At 36.3% G+C, this 20038-nt stretch overlaps 1 protein-coding gene across 1 annotated transcript in view; it reads right to left on the bottom strand.

Annotated features, from left to right (window-relative positions):
- Window positions 1-2993, bottom strand: part of IQCM (IQ motif containing M) — a 407761-nt gene extending 404768 nt beyond the window's left edge. Inside the window, 1 exon segment of the mRNA XM_078002318.1 lies at window positions 2957-2993. Within this exon segment, the coding sequence (XP_077858444.1) occupies window positions 2957-2993 (37 nt within the window).
- Between the last annotated feature and the right edge of the window lie 17045 nt (window positions 2994-20038).

The following is a 20038-nucleotide window of genomic DNA, read 5'->3' on the forward strand; positions in this document are numbered from 1 at the left end:
GAGGTTGAAATGGTCATATTAAACTCATCTAACACATGAGTGTAAATACTAACATTTCCATAGAAAAAAAATATATAAGTAGCTCTAATCCCAAATATTTCACTAGCCTAAAACATTTTCATACATTTCTTTTATCTTTAAAAAAACCTCATTTTTCATATATCATCAGCTTAACACAATTGTAATGATGGTTCATAAAACCAGATTTCTCTACTACTTTAGAGGTTCTACAGAGTTGCTCCAGTGAATCTCTGAAGTGAAGATACAAAAAGAAAATCTAGTCATGGAAACTATGACAGAGAATGAGCCATCTCTTAATTAGAATCATTGAATAAGTATTTTCTGTATCCAAAAAGCCCCAGGGGCTTAAAAACATTTGTTTTTCATAACCATAATAAAAACAACTGGTCATACTCAGAGGGTTTCCATCCTTCCCATTAATAGGCTACATTTTCAGAGAGGCTTCACATAAATTTATTTAAAAGATAATCTTAAGCAAAGATGTGTGACCACATGGCTAAGGCCAACCCTGTGTGTGTAATCAGAGTAAATGCCTGACAGGTGTAACAAAAGCCTCACCTCAGACACAACGGACTCAGTTTAGCACATATTAATTAAGTACCTACTAAGTGCTAGATGCTGTTTTGATGCTAAATGTGCTAAAATAAGACTAGCTATTTCTGTCTTCCAAGTTCTTAAGAATCTAGTGCCAGAAAAAATGTGTAAATAAATGCCTTGACAGTCAGTTAAGATGGGCACCGTGATAGAAGCCAACATAAACCACCAACACCCCCTACTGCTAGCTCACTAATGTGAATTTCCCTTTAAAAAGATAAAGCTTTACACTGTATTATTGAAAATAATATTGAAAACAGAAATATCCCAAGAGAAATAACACGTGAATGGAAGCCAGGCTAAGGCAGTGGTTTTAAATATGTGCTTCATTAATTTCATGTGCCTTGGGGCTGCTTCCTTCTTTCAATCAGAGAAGCTCAGATCTTATCTGATTTACATATTTGAGCTCTTCCTAAGTTTTGTTTTGCAGAATTTCTTTGCTGAAAAGTAAACACACACCAGCTAAGCAAAAAACAAATAAAGGTCTGAATAACAGTGCATCTGTGGAAAAAACCTGCTTGTAAACAGGTTCAGATGGAGAGGAGGATTCGAGTGCCAAGAAGTGGGGAGAAGCTGTAGAGAGGAGAAGCTGAAGAGGAGAGAAGCTGGAACTAAGGCCATCAGTTCTAGGGTAAAGAGTTATGGAAGCTGGAAAGTAAGTAGAAGCTCTTTGGACAAAAACTTCAAATATAATAATTTATATTAATTTCATTACATGTAAGTGAAGAAAACACAAATTATTTCTAATTTCTTCCTAAAAAGAGTTAAAGAACCAAATAAAACCCAAATTTCAAGTGGTATCTGGTTATTATCTCCTAAAACACATATTCAACATGTTTTCTCATAATATATTCTTCATTAAGATTCAACTCTTCAGTTCCAAATTAAAGGCACTCTCTTGAGTTGTCTCTTATTGACTCACTTTCCCCCTCCCTTATTCTCTGGTCTTCTTTAACAAAGTATCTTGCCTTCTTTGCACCAAGAAATGCTAATAAGTTTCATATATACCTCAGACAGATTTTACAGGGTACTGCCCAAAAATCTTTCTATGTTAATATTTCTCACACTGTGGTCAGGTTACTAAGGAGATGTAGGGAAATGCCAAGCTCATAGCATCAAGGTCATGTGGGCATGACCTAAGGCAAAATGGAACTAGAGAACATTCCTCCTCCACTTCCTGGATCTTCCACCCTTTCTGACCTTCCCATCTTTAAAAATGTTCTGTGTTATCCAAATAAAAACAGAGTTAAAGTGATCATCACAGAGCTCTATTGGCAGCCCTGGGCAAATGCCAGCTGGCCTGTATCATATACTGTCATGGGTAACAGGAGCCAAGAGGAAGTAGCAGAACAGTAATAGCCTCAGCTCTATGTGCAGCACTATATCTTAGGATTGCTTGTGTTTGTTGCCAAGTCTAGATTAACTCTAAAAGAAATATAATGTGTAATTAATAATAATGTATGGTATACCTGAAATTTGCTAAGAGAGCTCTTAAGTAGTCTCATCACACCAGAAAAAAAGCTAACTATGTGAAGTAAAAGATACTATAATTAGCTTGATAGTGGTAATAATTTTACAATGTATATGTATGTTAACACACACGTTGCACACCTTAATATATATTCAATTTTTATTTGTGAATTATACCTCAATAAAGGTGGATCATACAGTGTAAACTGAATATGTAATTTATATGTAATTTAAATTGTTCTAGTAGACATACTAAAATAGGTGAAATTTATTTGTATAACATAATTTTCATAGAATATTTAAATAAAATACATCTAAATATTACCATTTCAACATTAATCAATATTTAAAATGAATTAGATATTTTACATTCTTTTTTGTTCCATCTTCAAAACTCTGTATGTATTTTGTTTGTAGTTACATACATCTCAACTCACATGCTAAATTTTTATCAGAACTACTTAATCTGTATTTACATTTTATAAAATCATCACTTGAAAAAATAGATTTACATGCCCAAATTTGTTCCGAACATGCTTAAAGGTTTTCCAATAACTGAATTATCAGTTTTTAATTTTAAATTAAAATTCATTAAATTTAAATTAAATATTCAGTTCCTTAGTTTCGCCAGCCACATTTCAAGGACTGAATAACCCACGTGACAAGTGGATACCATATGGGACAGCACAATAAGTTAAAAAGATCTCTCAAAAGTTGGTTATTTTTAAATAAAGGGAATGGAATAAATCCTTTCAAGATGTGCCAATAAGTGTAGTGCTCTGTGGGTCACTAATTAATAGAAAAGACTGGTTAAAACAGTTGGAGTGTTATGACTTGTATGTCAAGTTGTTAGGTAAGCATAGATACTCACATTTTGCTTTATCAGGCGTAGCCTCTGCAGTAGTCATGAGGGGCAGTTAGGATGATCTTCTCTTTTAAAGTGTGAGCTCCAAGTCCTTAAACACAGTTACATTAAGTAATTCAGTGATGATAAATATTTATTTTTAGCTATTTCTTTTGCTCACTTATAAGCAAATAGGGTGAATGATTAAAAATTTTTATATGTCATTTCTGTGCTCTATAACCTTCAATGCCTTCCCCTCCAAAACACAATAACAATAGCTAGCACTGGGTAGGGCTCTGTAGTTTATTGAATGCTCATATACACATTGCCTTACTGGATCTAAGCAACTTGATAGGAACTATTATTAGGAATATTTGGCAGATGTGGACATTGGAGCTTAGAGAAGTAAAATAACTTGTCAAGGTAAGAAGCTATGTAGTGGCATGTGCAAAACTCAAATCCAGATGTTTGGGCTCAAGACCCTATGCAGGTCTCTCTGATTTCCTACTACTTTCTACTACTTGCTTTCTTACAACTTTCAACTAATATGCAGTTAATACCTGGCACATACCTTATACACTCCTGCCCTCAGCTTAGGTTTATGCCAGCCTTCCACTCAGAATGCCTTGACCTCTCATCTATATTTATTTATATCCTACCTGCCCTCAAAGCCTAGGTTCAAATCCTACCTCTTCCATGACGACCCAGCCTCTGTTCCTGTGATCTGTTCCTCTCTTAAATACAGTAGTTATGTTGTCTGTGCCTCTCCCTATAAATTTATCAGATGCTGTCTGTCTACGGGGCTAAAAACACAGAGTGATCGACATATACTATATCTATATTCCCAATTTAGTCCTATATATTCCCAGTTAGACTCCAAATGCCTTGAAAACAAAACTATACTTTATAAAAGTAGTTCTCAATGCTGGATGACTATCAGAATCACCTAAGGAGTTTTTAACCATATGCCTAGAGTGGGACCTAGGCATCTGCATTTTTTAAAGTTTCCCAGAATATTTAAATGTTCAGTTAGAGGAATGAAATCTGCCTTGTTCCTCATCCTTCATGGTTCCCAGCTCAGTGCATTGCATTCTGGAGGGGCTCAATAACGGGTTGATTAATGGGTTCATTAGCTGAGCCCTTGTACATTTGACATTATCATTACTTCAAAAGCATTATCCAAAATGTATCAAATGCTACCTCTATAGCCAAGGAGTCAGTTACACCAGTGCATACTACTATATGCTCAAATGGCTTTACAATTAGAAATGGGAATATTAAATGCTTTAGCAGAGTTCCATGGAGGCCCTTGTTCTAAGAGTCTATGTATAATTGTTCAGTTGGCAGACTCCACTAACAAACTATGAGTTCAGAATTCAAAACCTATTAAATAATTTGGTAATTATTTCAGTAAATCTGTAAGCCAGCTTTGCCCTATGAAAGTCAGGACCCTGTAGCCTCACGCTCTTAGATAAAAGGCTACAACACTTTTCTTCAGCTTCTACCCAGAGGGGGAAAATACTATTGCAGTTACAGTTTTAAAATAGCAAATCTGGAACATCCAAAAATGATTAAATCTCAAATTGTCAGCATCATCTCATGGGCTAGAGCGCAGAACATGTTACCTTGTCTGCCTAGTTCTGCAAATGAATTGGGATAAATTAAAATACTGCATCTCCCTCAGCAATTAACAATCAGAACTCATCTTCTGGTCTGGCTTAATTACTGTCTTCTTTATTTTTAAGTATAAAAAGGAAATAGAAGTGTTTTGTGCTCCATCATTTTCTTGTTTTAATCTCCATAGAAATGGACTCTTCTCTGGGTCTGTTGGCTCCTCCACCTTAATTCAGTGTGCCAGGAGTGTCAGCCTGCATTAAATTGGCTGGCAAGCAAGACATCCCACTGTCCTTTTAATGCAGAAAACTAGCCAAGCATCCTAAGGGGTGCTGGCATGGTAATGTCCCTGCAAACTTGAGGTGATGAGGGAGGACTCTGAGACAGGAGCTGGGAGTATAGAAAGGCCATGAAGGATGGAATTGCTTAGAGATGGGCACAATGACGCAAAATATCAGCAAATGGGGCCCCTCTCCACTTTAAGTCTCCAGCAGACAGTTACGAGACGCTGAGTCCTTCCTAATGCATCCATCAATTAATAAAAGCCTATTTAGTGCCTGGGTTGTGCAAGGGACTTGCCATTTATTTCAGGAGAAAAAGCCAAAAACATAAATCAAATTGTAAATAAAGATGCAAACAACATGGAAAAAAGTATGCCAGATGTCATAAGGAAATACGTGAGCTTTGTGAAATAAGTGATATAAATCAGTGAGTACTATGACTTCAAATGAGGACAACATCACCGAGGCCTGAGGTGACATAAAAGAGGGTTCAAGAAGAACTGAGCTACTTATACATGGAAGGGTGAGCACAGGGTTAATCAGAACCGAATGCTAGCCAGTACACCCCTGTAGTACTGACTACCAGTCCTGAGTGGATCAGAATGGCTAACTTAAGAGCAGAGAAGACAGGGAGGTGAGAGAAAAAGCACAAGCAAAGGCATGGAGGTGACAATACACGTAGTCTGGGGGACATCAAGTTGCGTGTCTATTTGATGGTAGCAGAGAGCTACATTTTATGCTGCTGAAATGGTAAAAGAACTGTTGAAAGTTTTTGAACAGGGCGTTGACATAACCAATGTTCTAGAATGTAACTTCCATAAAGGCGAAGATTCTGTTTTCCTCTCTGGAATCATCCATGCCTTGAACAAGGCTTGGCATTTAGAAGGATCTCAAAAAGCATTTGCTATTTGTATAATCAGTAATTATAGCAACAGCATACTGGACAGGGATGGCCTACCTTCTCACATTTCCTTCAGCACATCTGTGAAAAAGTTCTTTCACCCTTTCTTTTACAGTAGATGCAACTTAAGGGTCTCTGAAACTGGGCTGCAGGAGTGCTAAGGATTTCTAATTCCATTTCTACATGGATGAAAGACAAACAGAAGTAGAAACTATTTCCCTACTTTATCTTCTTAGCTTGACATTCCTAAAGTAGATGACTGATAAGACTTTAAGGCTGGGTGCAGTGGCTCAGTACGATAATCTCAGGACTTTGGGAAGCTGAGGAAGAAGGATTGTTTGAGCCCAGGTGTTCAACACAAGTCTGGACAACATGGTAAAACTCCTTCTCAACAAAGAATACAAAAATTAGCCAGGTGTGGTGCATTCATGTAGTCCCAGCTACTCTACTGGAGGCTGAGGTGGGAGGATCAGTTGAGACTGGGAGGTCAAGGCTGCAGTGAGCCGTGATCATGCCATGGGAGGATCAGTTGAGCCTGGGAGGTCAAGGCTACAGGGAGCCGTGATCATGCCACTGCATTCCAGCCTGGGCAACAGAGTGAGACCCTGTCTCAAAGAAAAGAAAAAGAAAAAGACAAGACAAGACTTTATCATGGCCCTTATAATTCAGTATTCTTTGGCAAAAAAATAATAATAATAAAATAAAATAAAATGCCTTATGGTAATTAGCAGGATGCAGGGAAACAAGCCATGCTCCAGGGATCTGGAAAGGAAGTTTCAGCAGTTGATGTTATAGCAAATGGAAGTCCTCATTTACTACCCCAAACTTTCTCCCCACTGTCCCTCTACCTCAATCCTCCCAACCCTGAATCCTACTTTCACCCTTTCCCATTTCTCTATCTTAGAAATAGTACCTATATCCACTTAGTTGCTCAAGCCATAAATCTTTTATTTCTCCTATATTTTTGTCTACCATATCCAGTTCATCAAGTCTTCTAGGTTTTTAACTAAAAAATACATCTGCTTCTCCCCATCTTCATCTCCCAGCCACAATCATTTCATTCTGGGACTGCTGAAATAGCTTCTTAACTGCTCTCTCAATTTCCACTCTTTCTCTGCCAATTTGTTCTCCACACAGCAGAACTCATCTTCTTAATTGTGTATCAGATTATATTATTTCCCTTCCATGGTTTCTGAACTTCATTTAAAATAAAACCTAACCTCTTGCCCTGAGCTCTTCTCTCTTATGAAACTGAGTATATATGGATGATAAGCATAGGACTGGTATTCCACAGCTCCACACAGAACTGAGCTAGGAAGCTTGGTTTGACTTCTCTTGGACTTAGTTTTCTCATTTACAAGGTAAAATTCTAGAACGAGAAGATCTCTAAGACCCCACCAGTTTCTAAAACTATTATTCCATTGCTTTTGTGTACTATGCTAAAAAATAGTTGGCTCCAAATCCAAGAAATCAACTGCATGGGCAAGAGTTCGTGCCTCCCTCCTGTCCTTCTCTACTTTACTCTGTGCTCTGTAACTCTGGAGCAGAATACCAATAAAAGCAGTCTAGACAGGCCACTTCTGGTCATGTCCCTAGTTGCAGGCCTCATCATGTGTCTCTCAAGCCTAGGCCACTAGGACCTCCCTCCCAGCTTTTGTCCTAGCCACCCTTCTCTGATAAGTATAAGCCCCCTTCCACTTTTCCTCTACTAAGTCAACAAGGACCTTTAGGTTATTTTCTGGACTTTCTTTCTGACTTCTGTCAAGTCTCCTGGTGTCTCAGACCATATCATCAGATCTGCTAGCACCAAACAATAGGAATAAGAAAAGAGAAAGGAGAGCAGTTAAAGAAAACCAAACAGAGCAAGTCCCAATGAGGGCCAATATAACAGGGTCAATACTAGGCATCTAAAATGTGCAAAGGTATACAGTCATTTCTCTGTATATGAAGGATTGATTCCAAGACCCCTGTAGATGTCAAAATCTGCAGATGCTCAAGTCCCTTATGTAAAATGCCATAGTATTTGCATGTAACCTATGCATACCCTCCCATACAGTTTAAATCATCTCTAGATTATTTATAATGCCTAATGCAATGTAAATGCTATGCAAATAGTTCTAACACCATATTGTTTAGGAAATAATGACAATTAAAAAGTCTGCACATTCAGTACAGACACAATTGTCCATTTTTTTAAAATATTTTCAATCCATGTTTAATTGAATCTATGTATGTGGAATCCATGGATACAAAGGTCCAACTACAGTAGATGAATAAGGAGAAGAAGAAATAAGGAGAATAAGAAACTTATAATTGCATAATTAAATTATAATTCAAACTTGTGAGAGGGCCATAAAATGAGTTGGAAAGAAGATACTCTATGAATTTATGATTAATATCAGGCTAGCTAGGAACCCAGGGACCACATGGAACAGTGGAAAGCCCATGAAATTATACTCCTTTCCTGATGCAGAAATCTTCCTCTAAATCTCCAATTAACTCAGGTTAATATATAACCCAGAACCAGGAAGTGGGAAGGAAAGAAAATAAATGAATCATTAGGATATCACTTTAGCCTACACAAAGCTCAGAGTCTAGGAACACTGTGATGAGAGCAAACTTGGATTTCATTACTGATTCTGCCATTGCCAAAGTCATCTGAAGCAAACCAATTAATCTCTCTGAGTCCTACCTCCTTGTCTAGAAGCAAAGTATTTAAAATAGACCCACAATATTAAAAACAGCAGCTTCAACTTATGTTTAAAGGAACTCATAAGTCTCAGAAGTCAATGAGAATAGCTGGTGGAAAGCCTGGCTGCTCTGACTGAAGAGGATCTCATGGGCTCTCCCTGAACTGTCTGTCACTCCCAATTACCTCCCATCCATCTTCAACCCCAGCATTCCAGGTTCAGAGGCTCTCCATCAATGACTTCAAAGGTACCTTCTGGATATAAGTTTTCACTATTTCATAAAATAGATGTTATGTTCTGTTCTTTTATGGGTATGCATGGACACTTACATTAATTAAGAGATCTCAAATATTCCCAGTTTTACATGAAATATTTAAATCTTTAAATCACAAAAAAGCAGTTATTAATACATTTCAGTTCTCAACTCATTAAAAAGGAGATGTTAATCTGAGAACACTCTCCCATCACACTTTAAAATTCTTACTCTTTTTGACTAAAATGCACTCTTTTTTTTTCACCTTTTGCCTCTATTAATGGGTAAAACCAACGATTCTGAGCCATATTCAACAAGCTATGGAGTTTTTCTGTGATTTTATTTTAGGATTTTGATACAGTTATGTATAAAATAGGATTTGGCAATACATGAACATGTACATTGAAGGTCACTGAAGATCAAAGCTTACCAACAGATGATGGGCTGGGGTTGGTGAGACAAGGCTATCATTCATAGTGGTTAAGTGGAGTAACTTGGGGGTAAAAAGGAAATGATCAATGTTAGACGGAGCCATACTTGACTAGAGATCAACTACTAGAGTAAATTGAAATACTGAATTTTTAGTCTATGTATTATCCACAATTCTAAGCACAAATATACCTTACAATATAAAGAACTTTTACAAATCAATGAAAAAGACAGGCAGTTGAATATAAAAATAGGCAACCAAATGGGAAAGAAGCATGTGAACAGATATTCATTCAAAACTCATTCATCAACCAGGAAACACAAATAAAACCACGACCATCACACACACCCAAAATAATGGCTTCTTAAAAAATATCAAATGTTGAGAAAGATATAGAACTACTGAAATATTCACACACTGCCTGTTGCAGTGTTAACTGGTAATCTTCAGGAAACTATTTGGTATTATCTTTAAAAACTGAATCCATAACTATGACCCAAACCTGAGACTCCCAACAGAAAGGCTTATGATGTGTAGCAAAAGGCACATATAAGAATGATCATAGCAGTGCTATTTGTAACAGCTAAAAACTAGAAGCAACCCAAATGTCCATTGACAGTAGAATAGATAATTTGCATTTTATTTATACAATGGAATATTTCACATCAGTGAAAATAAACTGCTATACTCAATGACATAGTATATTCTCACATATATTACTTGGAAAGAAGACAGCATAAAGAGGACATAATCTATGTTTTTAATAATATAAAGTTCGAAAACAGGCAAGACTTACTAATGACAATAGGAAACACAATAATGGTGACCTGTGAGGAAAGAATGCAGGGTCTGAGGTGAGGAGCACAAGGAAGGCCTCTGGAATACCCTCCAGAGGATGGACATTTCTTTATCAGAGGGTGATTATAGAGATGTGTTCACTTCATCAATATTCATTGAGCTACACACAGGAATTGTGCACTTTTCTGATTATATGTTATAAATAAATTACAATTTACTTAACAATAATTATATACACTTTATTAATGTTTCAGTATAACCTATTAGAACCCTGAAAATACTACCCTAGTCATTACAGGTAGTTCCATTTCTCCTCTTACACTCACTCAAAAGAAATATGAAGCATAGAGCTTTGGTACAAGCCACCAAGATCTGTGATGGATTGTAAGCCCCACCATGGCAGGAACCAGTTGTTTAAATTTCTTTTGTCTCCCATAAGACTGAGCACATGACTACCCAAGTAATAAAACTCTATAAAAACTATCTATTTGAATTCCTGCAAAGAAGTCCTAAAGCACTAGCATTATAATCTTCTTAGTTTTCTCAGAGTTCCTAATATTTATTTGGAAATTCCACTACTACTGAAATGTATGTGAAACCTGTCATGAATTTTTGTACTGTGAATAGTGGGCTTTGCTTATTTAATTTTTTCCCGCTTGTTATCTTGATAAGGTTTTGATAGGAAGACCATAATTATCCAATGAGGGGCTAAGTACTTTGATTCAAAGCGAGTGGTAAAGAAACACACACACACACACACACACACCCCCCAAAAACTGGTTTCAGAAAAGTTCACATTATTCCACATTTTTCTTACCTGAAATTCCCATTCAGTCATTGAATACAACCCTCATATGCAAGAGAAAGGCAGAGGTGGGGGTAATAGAGTGAGGCTTTTCTTGAACAAAATGTTAAAATATTAGAAGCTATGTCTTACTGTAAATTTTATTTCTGGGGAATTTCAGTTAGAAATGTATCTGTTAGGGCATATATGTCCAAGAACAGAAAAGGTAATAAGAGCCTTCTTCCCTTAGCACTCTGCTATATCAGAAATGATTTCAAAGTATTTTATAAAGAGTCCCATATCAATACATGTAGTTATGCCTTCACTGATAATTGTGGCATGTTATGACTCTGTTTTTCTTGTGATTTTCACAGATTAAAACAGTGCTGTTATAGAAGTACATTCTCCCAGTTATTAATCTCACATGCCTTAAATAGAAGCCATTAACATCTTATAAATAACAATAAAGAGAGAAAATTTATAAAGCATTCCCCGCTGAGATGTTTGGGACACTATGTTAACAGTTAAAGAAAACAATGAAAACACCATAAAGTTAATTACAACAAATTAAATACAATAAATTAAAGGCCAAAACTGTTCAACTGTTTCAATAGAATTATGCTGCACTCAGAAATAGTGATGTTAAAGAGCAAAATCTAGAAATTTGAGCAAATCATGAAATATTGCAAAATTCTGGCTTATATGTTCTGTTTTCTTTTTTATCTCTATAACCTTATAAAAACTAGCTAATATTTACAAGGTCTGAAATGGTTTTGGAGCATTTATATGTAAGGGACAGTTTCAAGGAAAACAACTTTAAAATTGAAAACAGTCTTGGGAGTTGTCTTGTTTAGCCTCTCATTTTACAGGGGAGGGAAGAGCAACATAGGGATATAAGCGATTTCAGCTTAACACTGGATTTGTGAATGAACTGGAACCAGAATATGGGTTTCCTGATTCCTGATGAAGCAAGAATCCCCCTGATGAAATTCCAGGATTTTCCCCTCCGTGAATTTCCCCTCCGTGAACTCTTTCTTTACCTTCTGCTCTCTGACTCAACTCTCTTATTCTACGTTGTTCTAACAGAGACAGTATGACGTCATGCTGAAGAGCAGGGACTCGCTCAGATGGGACTGGGTTCAAGCCCAGGCTTCATCACTTCCTAATCAACAGCCTTAGGCCTTGAGTAATCAATTCATTCCAGTCTGCCTGAGATTTTCGCGGCTTTAAAACTGAAGGTCCTAAATCCTGGGAGCTGCACAGTCCCAGAAATTAGGATGGCAATTTTCTTAACCCTCATAGACTAAGCTCTTTCATCTGTAATAATCATTATATAATCTTCATATCTCACAGGGCTACTGCAAGACCAAATGAATGAATGTCTAAAACATTTAGTACAGGTCTACACCTGGTCCATTCAGTAAGTACTTGTTTCCATATTTGTTAGTTCTTATTGGATCTTATTCTATATTGGAGACGTAAATTTGAGAGTAGTTTAAACCAGAGATTATATGTAAAACCAAGAGAGAGAATGAGTTCTCTGAGAAACAGGGCAAGCAGCAGACTCAGAGAGGGTGGGAATAGCATAGAAAGAACAGAGAACATAAAGGATGGCGAGTGCCTCAAGGCCATATTCGTCAACATCATCAAAGAAGAAAAGAAGGGAATTCTAGGGACATGATATGCGTGGAAGGACTTAGTAATAAACTCTACTCTTGAGTCTATAAATATGTGTGGATTCTGTAAAGAATTAAAACAAAAGTAAGAAAGAGAAAGGATAAGAGATCAATAGGTATGATATTTTGCATACTACATGGTGACTTTAGAAACATGAAGAGTCCCCAAGAAAGCAAATATTGTCCACAATTAACACATTATGGATGCATACAGTACCATGTCTAACATTCACATCTTTCTAGGAAAGAAGAAAAAATCCCTGGGAGGAATAACACATTGAGTAACTATTATCAAAGCACCTATCTTTTTCTCATCAATATCTGGCTGAAAGGCCAGGCACAGGTGACTCACGCCTGTAATCCCACCACGTTAGGAGGCCGAGGAAGGTGGATCACCTGACGTCAGGAGTTTGAGACCAGCCTGGCCAACATGGTGAAACCCCATCTCTACTAAAAATACAAAAATTAGCCAGGCATGGTAGCATGCACCTGTAATCCCAGCTACTCAGGGGGCTGAGGTAGGAGAATTCCTTGAACCTGGGAGGCAGAGGTTTCAGTGAGCCGAGATCATGCCACTGCACCCCAGCCTGGGTAACAGAACAAGACTGTCTAAAAAAAAGAAAAACAAAAAAAACCACTGAAAGTTTTTCCCTAAGGAATGAGACAAGCATAAATAGGGTAGGGACGTACTTTTAGTCATCTTCAAGGGCCAGAAATAGAAAATAAATACAGAGGGGTGATGGGACTGAAGCTGTGGATGCTGTCCCCAGGTCCCAGAAGCAGGTAGAAGCAACCTGGAGTTCAGCTCCAGTGTAGTAACAAGAACTCAGAATAATTCTCACACGACGTAGGGGATCACAGCCTGGCTCTGCTAAAAATGACAGCTGAAAAGAAGTAGAAATGCAACTTCCCACTGGTCTTGATACAGGGGGTTATCACAAGCTCCATGTTTGGAGAGGGAGAGGAGACAGACATGTCTCATCACCATGCCCGTGCCACACCACCACTGGCTCAGAAACAGGTTTGAAATATCACTATCAAAGGGACAGGAGCCCCAAGGAACCAATATAAGATCTGGTTCTGGACTGGGAACCCAGTGGCAACTACAAAACTGTGAATCAGAAAGTGGTGAGCATTAGAAGTAAATAAAACATAAAAAATAATAAAACTTACTACTCTACATAAGCCTGAAAATTATTATGAAATAATTTAAAAATTATTAAACATATGTCCAAAACTAACACTAGAAAAGACAGCCAATAAGATCAATAAGATCAACAATTGGAATAGTAATTCACTCCATAGGAAATGAAAACAAAAATATGAAAAAGAATTTTAAATAAGTAGGTTAAGACTCTACCAAGAGACAGAGGAGGAAATAATGCCTCTAAAAAAGAATATAAAAATATGAAACAAAATAGCCAGAAACAAAATAGAGATATGATATAGAACAAATTGGAATCCTTTAAATAAAAATATATTCTTTCAAAAATTATATAAGCTTGATATACAAAATAAAATCTGGATTGGACACAGTATAAGAGAATCAGTGAGCTAGAAGATAACACTAAGGAGTTTCCCAAAAGTTGATGAAACGAGATAGAGAAGGAAAGATGAAATAACAATGAAAAGATATAAAGGAAAAATTGAAAGATTCCAATATGTGTATAAAGGAAGCTCGGAGGGGGGGTGGGAAATGGAGGAAAAGCAATATTTGAAGTATCATATTGAAAAATGACATGAATGAGATTAAAAGTACATTCCAGATGCCAAGAAAGAATAACAATAAATCCACACCCAGACACTTCCTAGTAGTATCAGAAATGAAGAAAAAAAGAGTCATCTAAGCTGATTATCTCCAATTTCTCTCTTCCCATTCTCTTTTGAACTGGCTCTCACCAGGCTTTTGCCCTTGCTACTTTATCTAAACTGCTTCTAGTGAACTCTGTGATACCTACTCAGAGGCCCCAAAGAACTTATTACCCAGCTGCGAGCAATGCTACCAGATTACAGTCCACAGCTTTGCCCTTCAGAATTGCCCTGGCTGAGGAGTCACATAGTTACCTTACAGGGCAGTCCAATATCAGTGACTAGTCAAATAGGGTTTATGCAGACTCAAATAAACTTGTCCCAACTCAGGACAACTCTGAAGGGTCAACTCAACATCAAAGCCCCCCCACCCCCACACCCCCCGGAGTCTTCACTACACTGCATTGCACCTCAATTTCTCCCTCTGACAATTCCTGCTTTCTTCCTTTCGAAATCCAGAGATGGCTATTTCAAAAGGACTAATTAACAAACATCTCTCTCATCTCCATGTCAGAGTGCCTTTCTGGGGAATGCAACTTGCCATTCATGGATCAAGGTCGCCAATAACCTTCATGCTGTTAAATCTAATTTGTCAATCTTAGTCCTCATCTTAGCTGACCTGTTAACAGCATTTTACGTATTTTATCACAGTCTCCTTCTTGAAATATTTTCTTCATTTAGCTTCCAGGGATTTCCAGTGTCCTAGATTTTCTGTTACCTTCTCTTACTTCCTTTTCAGTCTCTTATGCTAGTTCCTTCTCATCTCATTGACCTCAACATATTGGAATGTCCCAAGGCTCAGGCCTTGAATCTCTTCTTTTCCACCACATACATTTATTTTGTGATTTAGTCCCGGTTCATGGCTTTCAACACCATCTCTATGTTGATAACTGGCAAACAGATATTTTTATCCTGGGCCTCTCCCCTTGGCTATCTCACGTCTTCATTTGGATGTCACCAAGTCATCTCAAATTTTACACATCAAAACAGTTTCTGATCGTATTCTGATGATTTCCCCTTAGCAAATGACATCTCCACTCTTCCTGTTACTGAAGCCAGACAATCATCCTTGGCTATTCTCTGTTTTGTACATCCCACATCCTATTCATTAGCTAATCCTGTCAGCTCTACCTTCAAACTATATTCAGAAGCTGATAGCTTCACAACACCTTTACTATTAACACTCTAGCTGAAACCACTGTTCTCTCTTACCTGAATTATTAGAATAGCCTCCTAAGTGGCCTAGTTCTACTTCCTGCCCCATCCATGACCTACACCCAACCCAGCAACCAAAGGTATTCAAATAAAACACAAGTCAGACAATATCCTCCATTCAAAAGCTACTGATGCCTTCCAGTAACAATGGAGTAAATACAGAAATCACCATGTCCCCATGCACCCCTACATTATCTGTGGCTAGCTGACCTCATTTTCCCTCCAGCCCCTCACTCCCTCTCCTGGTGTCACACAGCTTTCTTTCCCAGCTGCTCTGGTCAGACTAGGCTTGCCCCCACCTGAAGATATTTGCATTTGCTACTTTATTTGCCTGAAATGTTCTTTTGTCAGATTCACAAGGTACCAACACTTCACTTCTCCCAGGTGTGTACTTAAATACAGCGTCTCCGTGAGGCCTTCACCAGCCACCCATTCATGATCACAACCCTCCCTAAATCCTTCCTAATTTATTTTCCTCCTTTACACTAACACGATTTAACATATAATATATATACTCATTTATTATCTGGCTCTATATGACAGAGACTGCTAGTTGATTCCCAAATGTATTTTCTCTTCCTCCTGGACCCATAGCTGGACTACTTTTTCCAGGTGCCCTTGAAGTTAAAGTGTGGCAAGTGACTTACTTCTGGCCACCAGAAAAAAATGTGATCAAAGTAAGTGCTCCTTGCAAGCCTGGTACCTAAATACCCTCCATGCAATCCTCTATGCTCTTTTTCCTCCCTGTCTGCTGGAAAGGAGGTAACCCTAGGACACCATTGGTACCAAACTCCAAATGTAAAAGATGGCAGAGTCACATAGCAGAAGAAGAAGACTGTGTCTTTTAATAATTGTTTGGAGGAGAGCTGTCTAACTGGGACAGTTTGATGAATAAAAAATAAAATCCCAAGTAATCAAGCTACTGATAATTAGGAGTTTAATTTATTATAGCATCTAGCTTTATCTTAGCTTATATATTCACTCCCTAGACTGCAAGGTTAATGAATGCTGGGATTTTTTACTGCTTTATTCACTGATGTATCCCCTGTGCCTACAACACTAATTGGAAATCAATAAATGTTTGACGAATAATGAATTAAAAAATTCTCACATAGAGAAAAGATAGGCTATCTAGAAAAGGATGGCAACTTTGATAAAAAGAACTCTTGACAGCAATGATAATTAACAGAAGACAATGTTTTAAAACATCTGGGTGAAAATACAAATAAATATAAAATTCTAAATCAATCTAAACTGTCATGCAAAATTGAGAACCAAATAAAGACTTTCCAAAATACTAAGTCTAAGAAATCATACAACACACCTAAACACATAGATCCTCAAAAGTGCTGCTAAAAAATAAGCTTTACAGGAAGAAAAAAAACGAACTCAAAAGAATGAATGGAACACAAGAAAAAAAATAGTGAGCCCAGAAATTGATGTTTATAACTATGCTAATAAATGTTTATCTTCATAAATTTAAATAGCTATTACCCACAAAAACTTAAAAGAGCAATCAGTGTAGATTTTTTTCATGTAGACCTAAAATTTTAAGTTCAACAACCAAGAAGGGGGAAAGAAGGCACAGAAAGGAGGAGTTAGTGGATTAATGGTTTCGGGTCCTTAGCTTGTTTAAGAAGAGGATAAATAGACCGAACAACGTTTAAAGAAAAAGTTAGAGACAAATATTCCCACAGAAATGTTAAAGGTAACATTTAATAGAATAGAAATATAATGTATAACTCCCAAACTACCAGAGAAACCACATAGTAATTTTTGAAAATGCTTAAATAAGGCCAAAGATGAGAAAAAAAAAAAGAAAAAAGGAAGATAAGCAGAAGCCTAAATTAAGATGTCAACAAAAATATAAATTAATAAGTACAATAAGATAAACAGATTCTATTCATCTATCAACAGAGATTACCAAATAAGATAATACAAATACAATTCAGCTCAGGTTGGCTATAAAAGACATATTTAAAACCAAAGAACATAGACAGGTTGAAAATTCCTGAGAAAATAAATACCAAGAAATAATAACAAAAAATTTTGTAGCAATAATGTTATCAGATAAAATAGACATTAGTTGAAAAATTATTAATAGGGATAAATAGGTATACCAAATTATGATTAAGGGAACAACAGTTCAAGAAGATAGGGAAAACATGAATTTATACGTACCTAACAAAATAGTTCCAAACTTTTTAGCACACACAAATTAGAAAGAATTTAGATCTAGTATTAGATATATTCCTCATATTGTGTGTGTGTGTGTGTGTGTGTGTGTGTGTGTATTTCTGCAGAGAAAATACTCATTCTTCTTAAGTACATGTGGGGCATTTACAAAAAGTGTTCACATTGTAAGTCACATGAAATGTCTCAATAAATGTTAAATGTTTGAATAATATAATTGTTAAAAATGAACAACAATGAAAGCTTATTAAAACATACTCCTGAATAACTCATTGATTAAACCATAGATCAATAGCCAATACAACAAGACAAAGTTTGAAGACTGGCACTACCTTATTTCAAGTCTTAATATAAAGCTATAGTAATCAGGATAATGTGTTATTGGTAAAAGAATAAAAAAGTAGATAAATGGAACAGACTGGATAGCCCAGAAATACATCTACATATAGTCATATAGTCATATGATGACTACATATAGTCATCTACATATAGTCAGCTGATCTGTGACAAAGGAGCTTTTGTGGCAATAATATTATCAGACAAAATAGCCATTAGATGAAAAATTATTAATGGGGTAAATAGGGATCGATGGACAAAAGACAGTCATTTCAACAAATGGTATGGAACAACTGGACATCCAGATGCAAAAAACAAAGAATCTAAACACAAACCTTAAACCCTTCTCAAAAACTAACTCAAAATAGATCACAATCCTAAATGTAAAATGCAAAACTATAAAACTCCTAGACAATAACAGGAGAAAAATCTAGATAACTTGGTTTGGTGATGACTTATTAAAATATAACACCAAAGTTATTATTCATGAAAAAATAATTGATTTAAGCTATATTTTATTAAAATAAAAACTTCTGCTATGTGAAAGACACTGTCTTGAGAATGAGAAGACAAGTCACAGACTGGGAGAAAATACTTGCAAAATATATAACTGATAGAGAACTGTTATTTAAAATATACAAAAAATTCTCAAAACTCAACAATAAGAAAACAATCTGATTTTTAAATGGGCCAAATATTTTAACAGACACTTCACCAAAGAATATAAATGAAAAGATGCTTCACATTATACATCACCAGGGAAATGCAAATTAAAACAATGAGATACCATCACACACTTACTAGAATGGCCAAAATCTAGAACACTGACCGCATCAAATGCTGACAGGATGTAGAGCAACAGGAACTCACTCATTGCTGGTGGGAATGTGAAATGATACAGCCACTCTGGAGGGCAATTTGTCAGTTTCTTACAAAACTAAACATGCTTTGACCATGTATTACAGCTATAGCACTCCTTAGTATTTACTCAAAGAGTTTAAAACATGTCCACATAAAAGCCTGCATATGAATGTTCATAGTAACTTTATTCATAATTGCTAAAACAGAAGCAACCACAATATTCTTCAGTAGAATGGATTATTATTCAGTGCTAAAAAGAAATGAGTTATCAAGCCATGAAAAGACATGGAAGAAACTTAAATGCATACTAGTGGGTGAAAGAAGCCAATCTGAAAAAACTACATACTATATAAGTTCAACTATATGACATTCTAGAAAAAGCAAAACGATTGAGACAGCAAGCAGATCACTAGTTGCCAGGGGTAAAGGGAGAGGGAGAGATGAATTAATAGAGCACAGAGGATTTTTAGGGCAGTGAAATACACCATGTAATGATGCATACATGTCATTATATATTTGTCCAAACCCATAGAATGTGTAACACCAAGACTGAACTCTCATGTAAACTATGGGTGTTGGGCAATAATAATGTGTCAATATAGGGTCATCAATTGTAACAAATATATCACTCTGGGGGGTGATGTCAATAATAGGGGAGACTATAGTATAGCCTCATGAAATAAACAGATTACACTCACTTATCAATAGAGATTACCAAATAAAACAAATAAAATTCAGCTCAAGTGAGTTTAGGTGATATACAGGAAATCTCTATGCTTTCCTCTTAATTTTACATAAAGCCAAAACTTCTCTTAAAAAATTAAATATTTTTTTTTAAAAAAAGAATAGATCACAAGGGAAATTATGAAATATTTAGAATTGGGAGTAAACAGAAACACAATAAACCATACCTATGAAAAGCAAAGTAATATCAAAAAAAATTAATTGTCTTAAATATATTTATTAAAACAAAAATAAGTATTTAAACAAGCATTCAACTTTAACAGATACAAAGCAAAATATATATTAAATTCAAAGAAAATAGAAGAAAGAAATTTGTAAGAGTAAAAATGAATAGAAAACAACTACAAAATATGGCACAACAGAGATTGTGAACAAAATCAAAACTAGTTCTTTGTAAATATTAACAAAATATACAAACCTTTAGATAGGAGGAAGGAAGGAAGGAAGGAAGGAAGGAAGGAAGGAAGGAAGGAAGGAAGGAAGGAAGGAAGGAAGGAAGGAAGGCAGGCAGGCAGGCAGGGATG

Source organism: Macaca mulatta, chromosome 5 (genome assembly GCF_049350105.2).
Source record: "Macaca mulatta isolate MMU2019108-1 chromosome 5, T2T-MMU8v2.0, whole genome shotgun sequence".
Lineage (NCBI taxonomy): Eukaryota > Metazoa > Chordata > Mammalia > Primates > Cercopithecidae > Macaca > Macaca mulatta.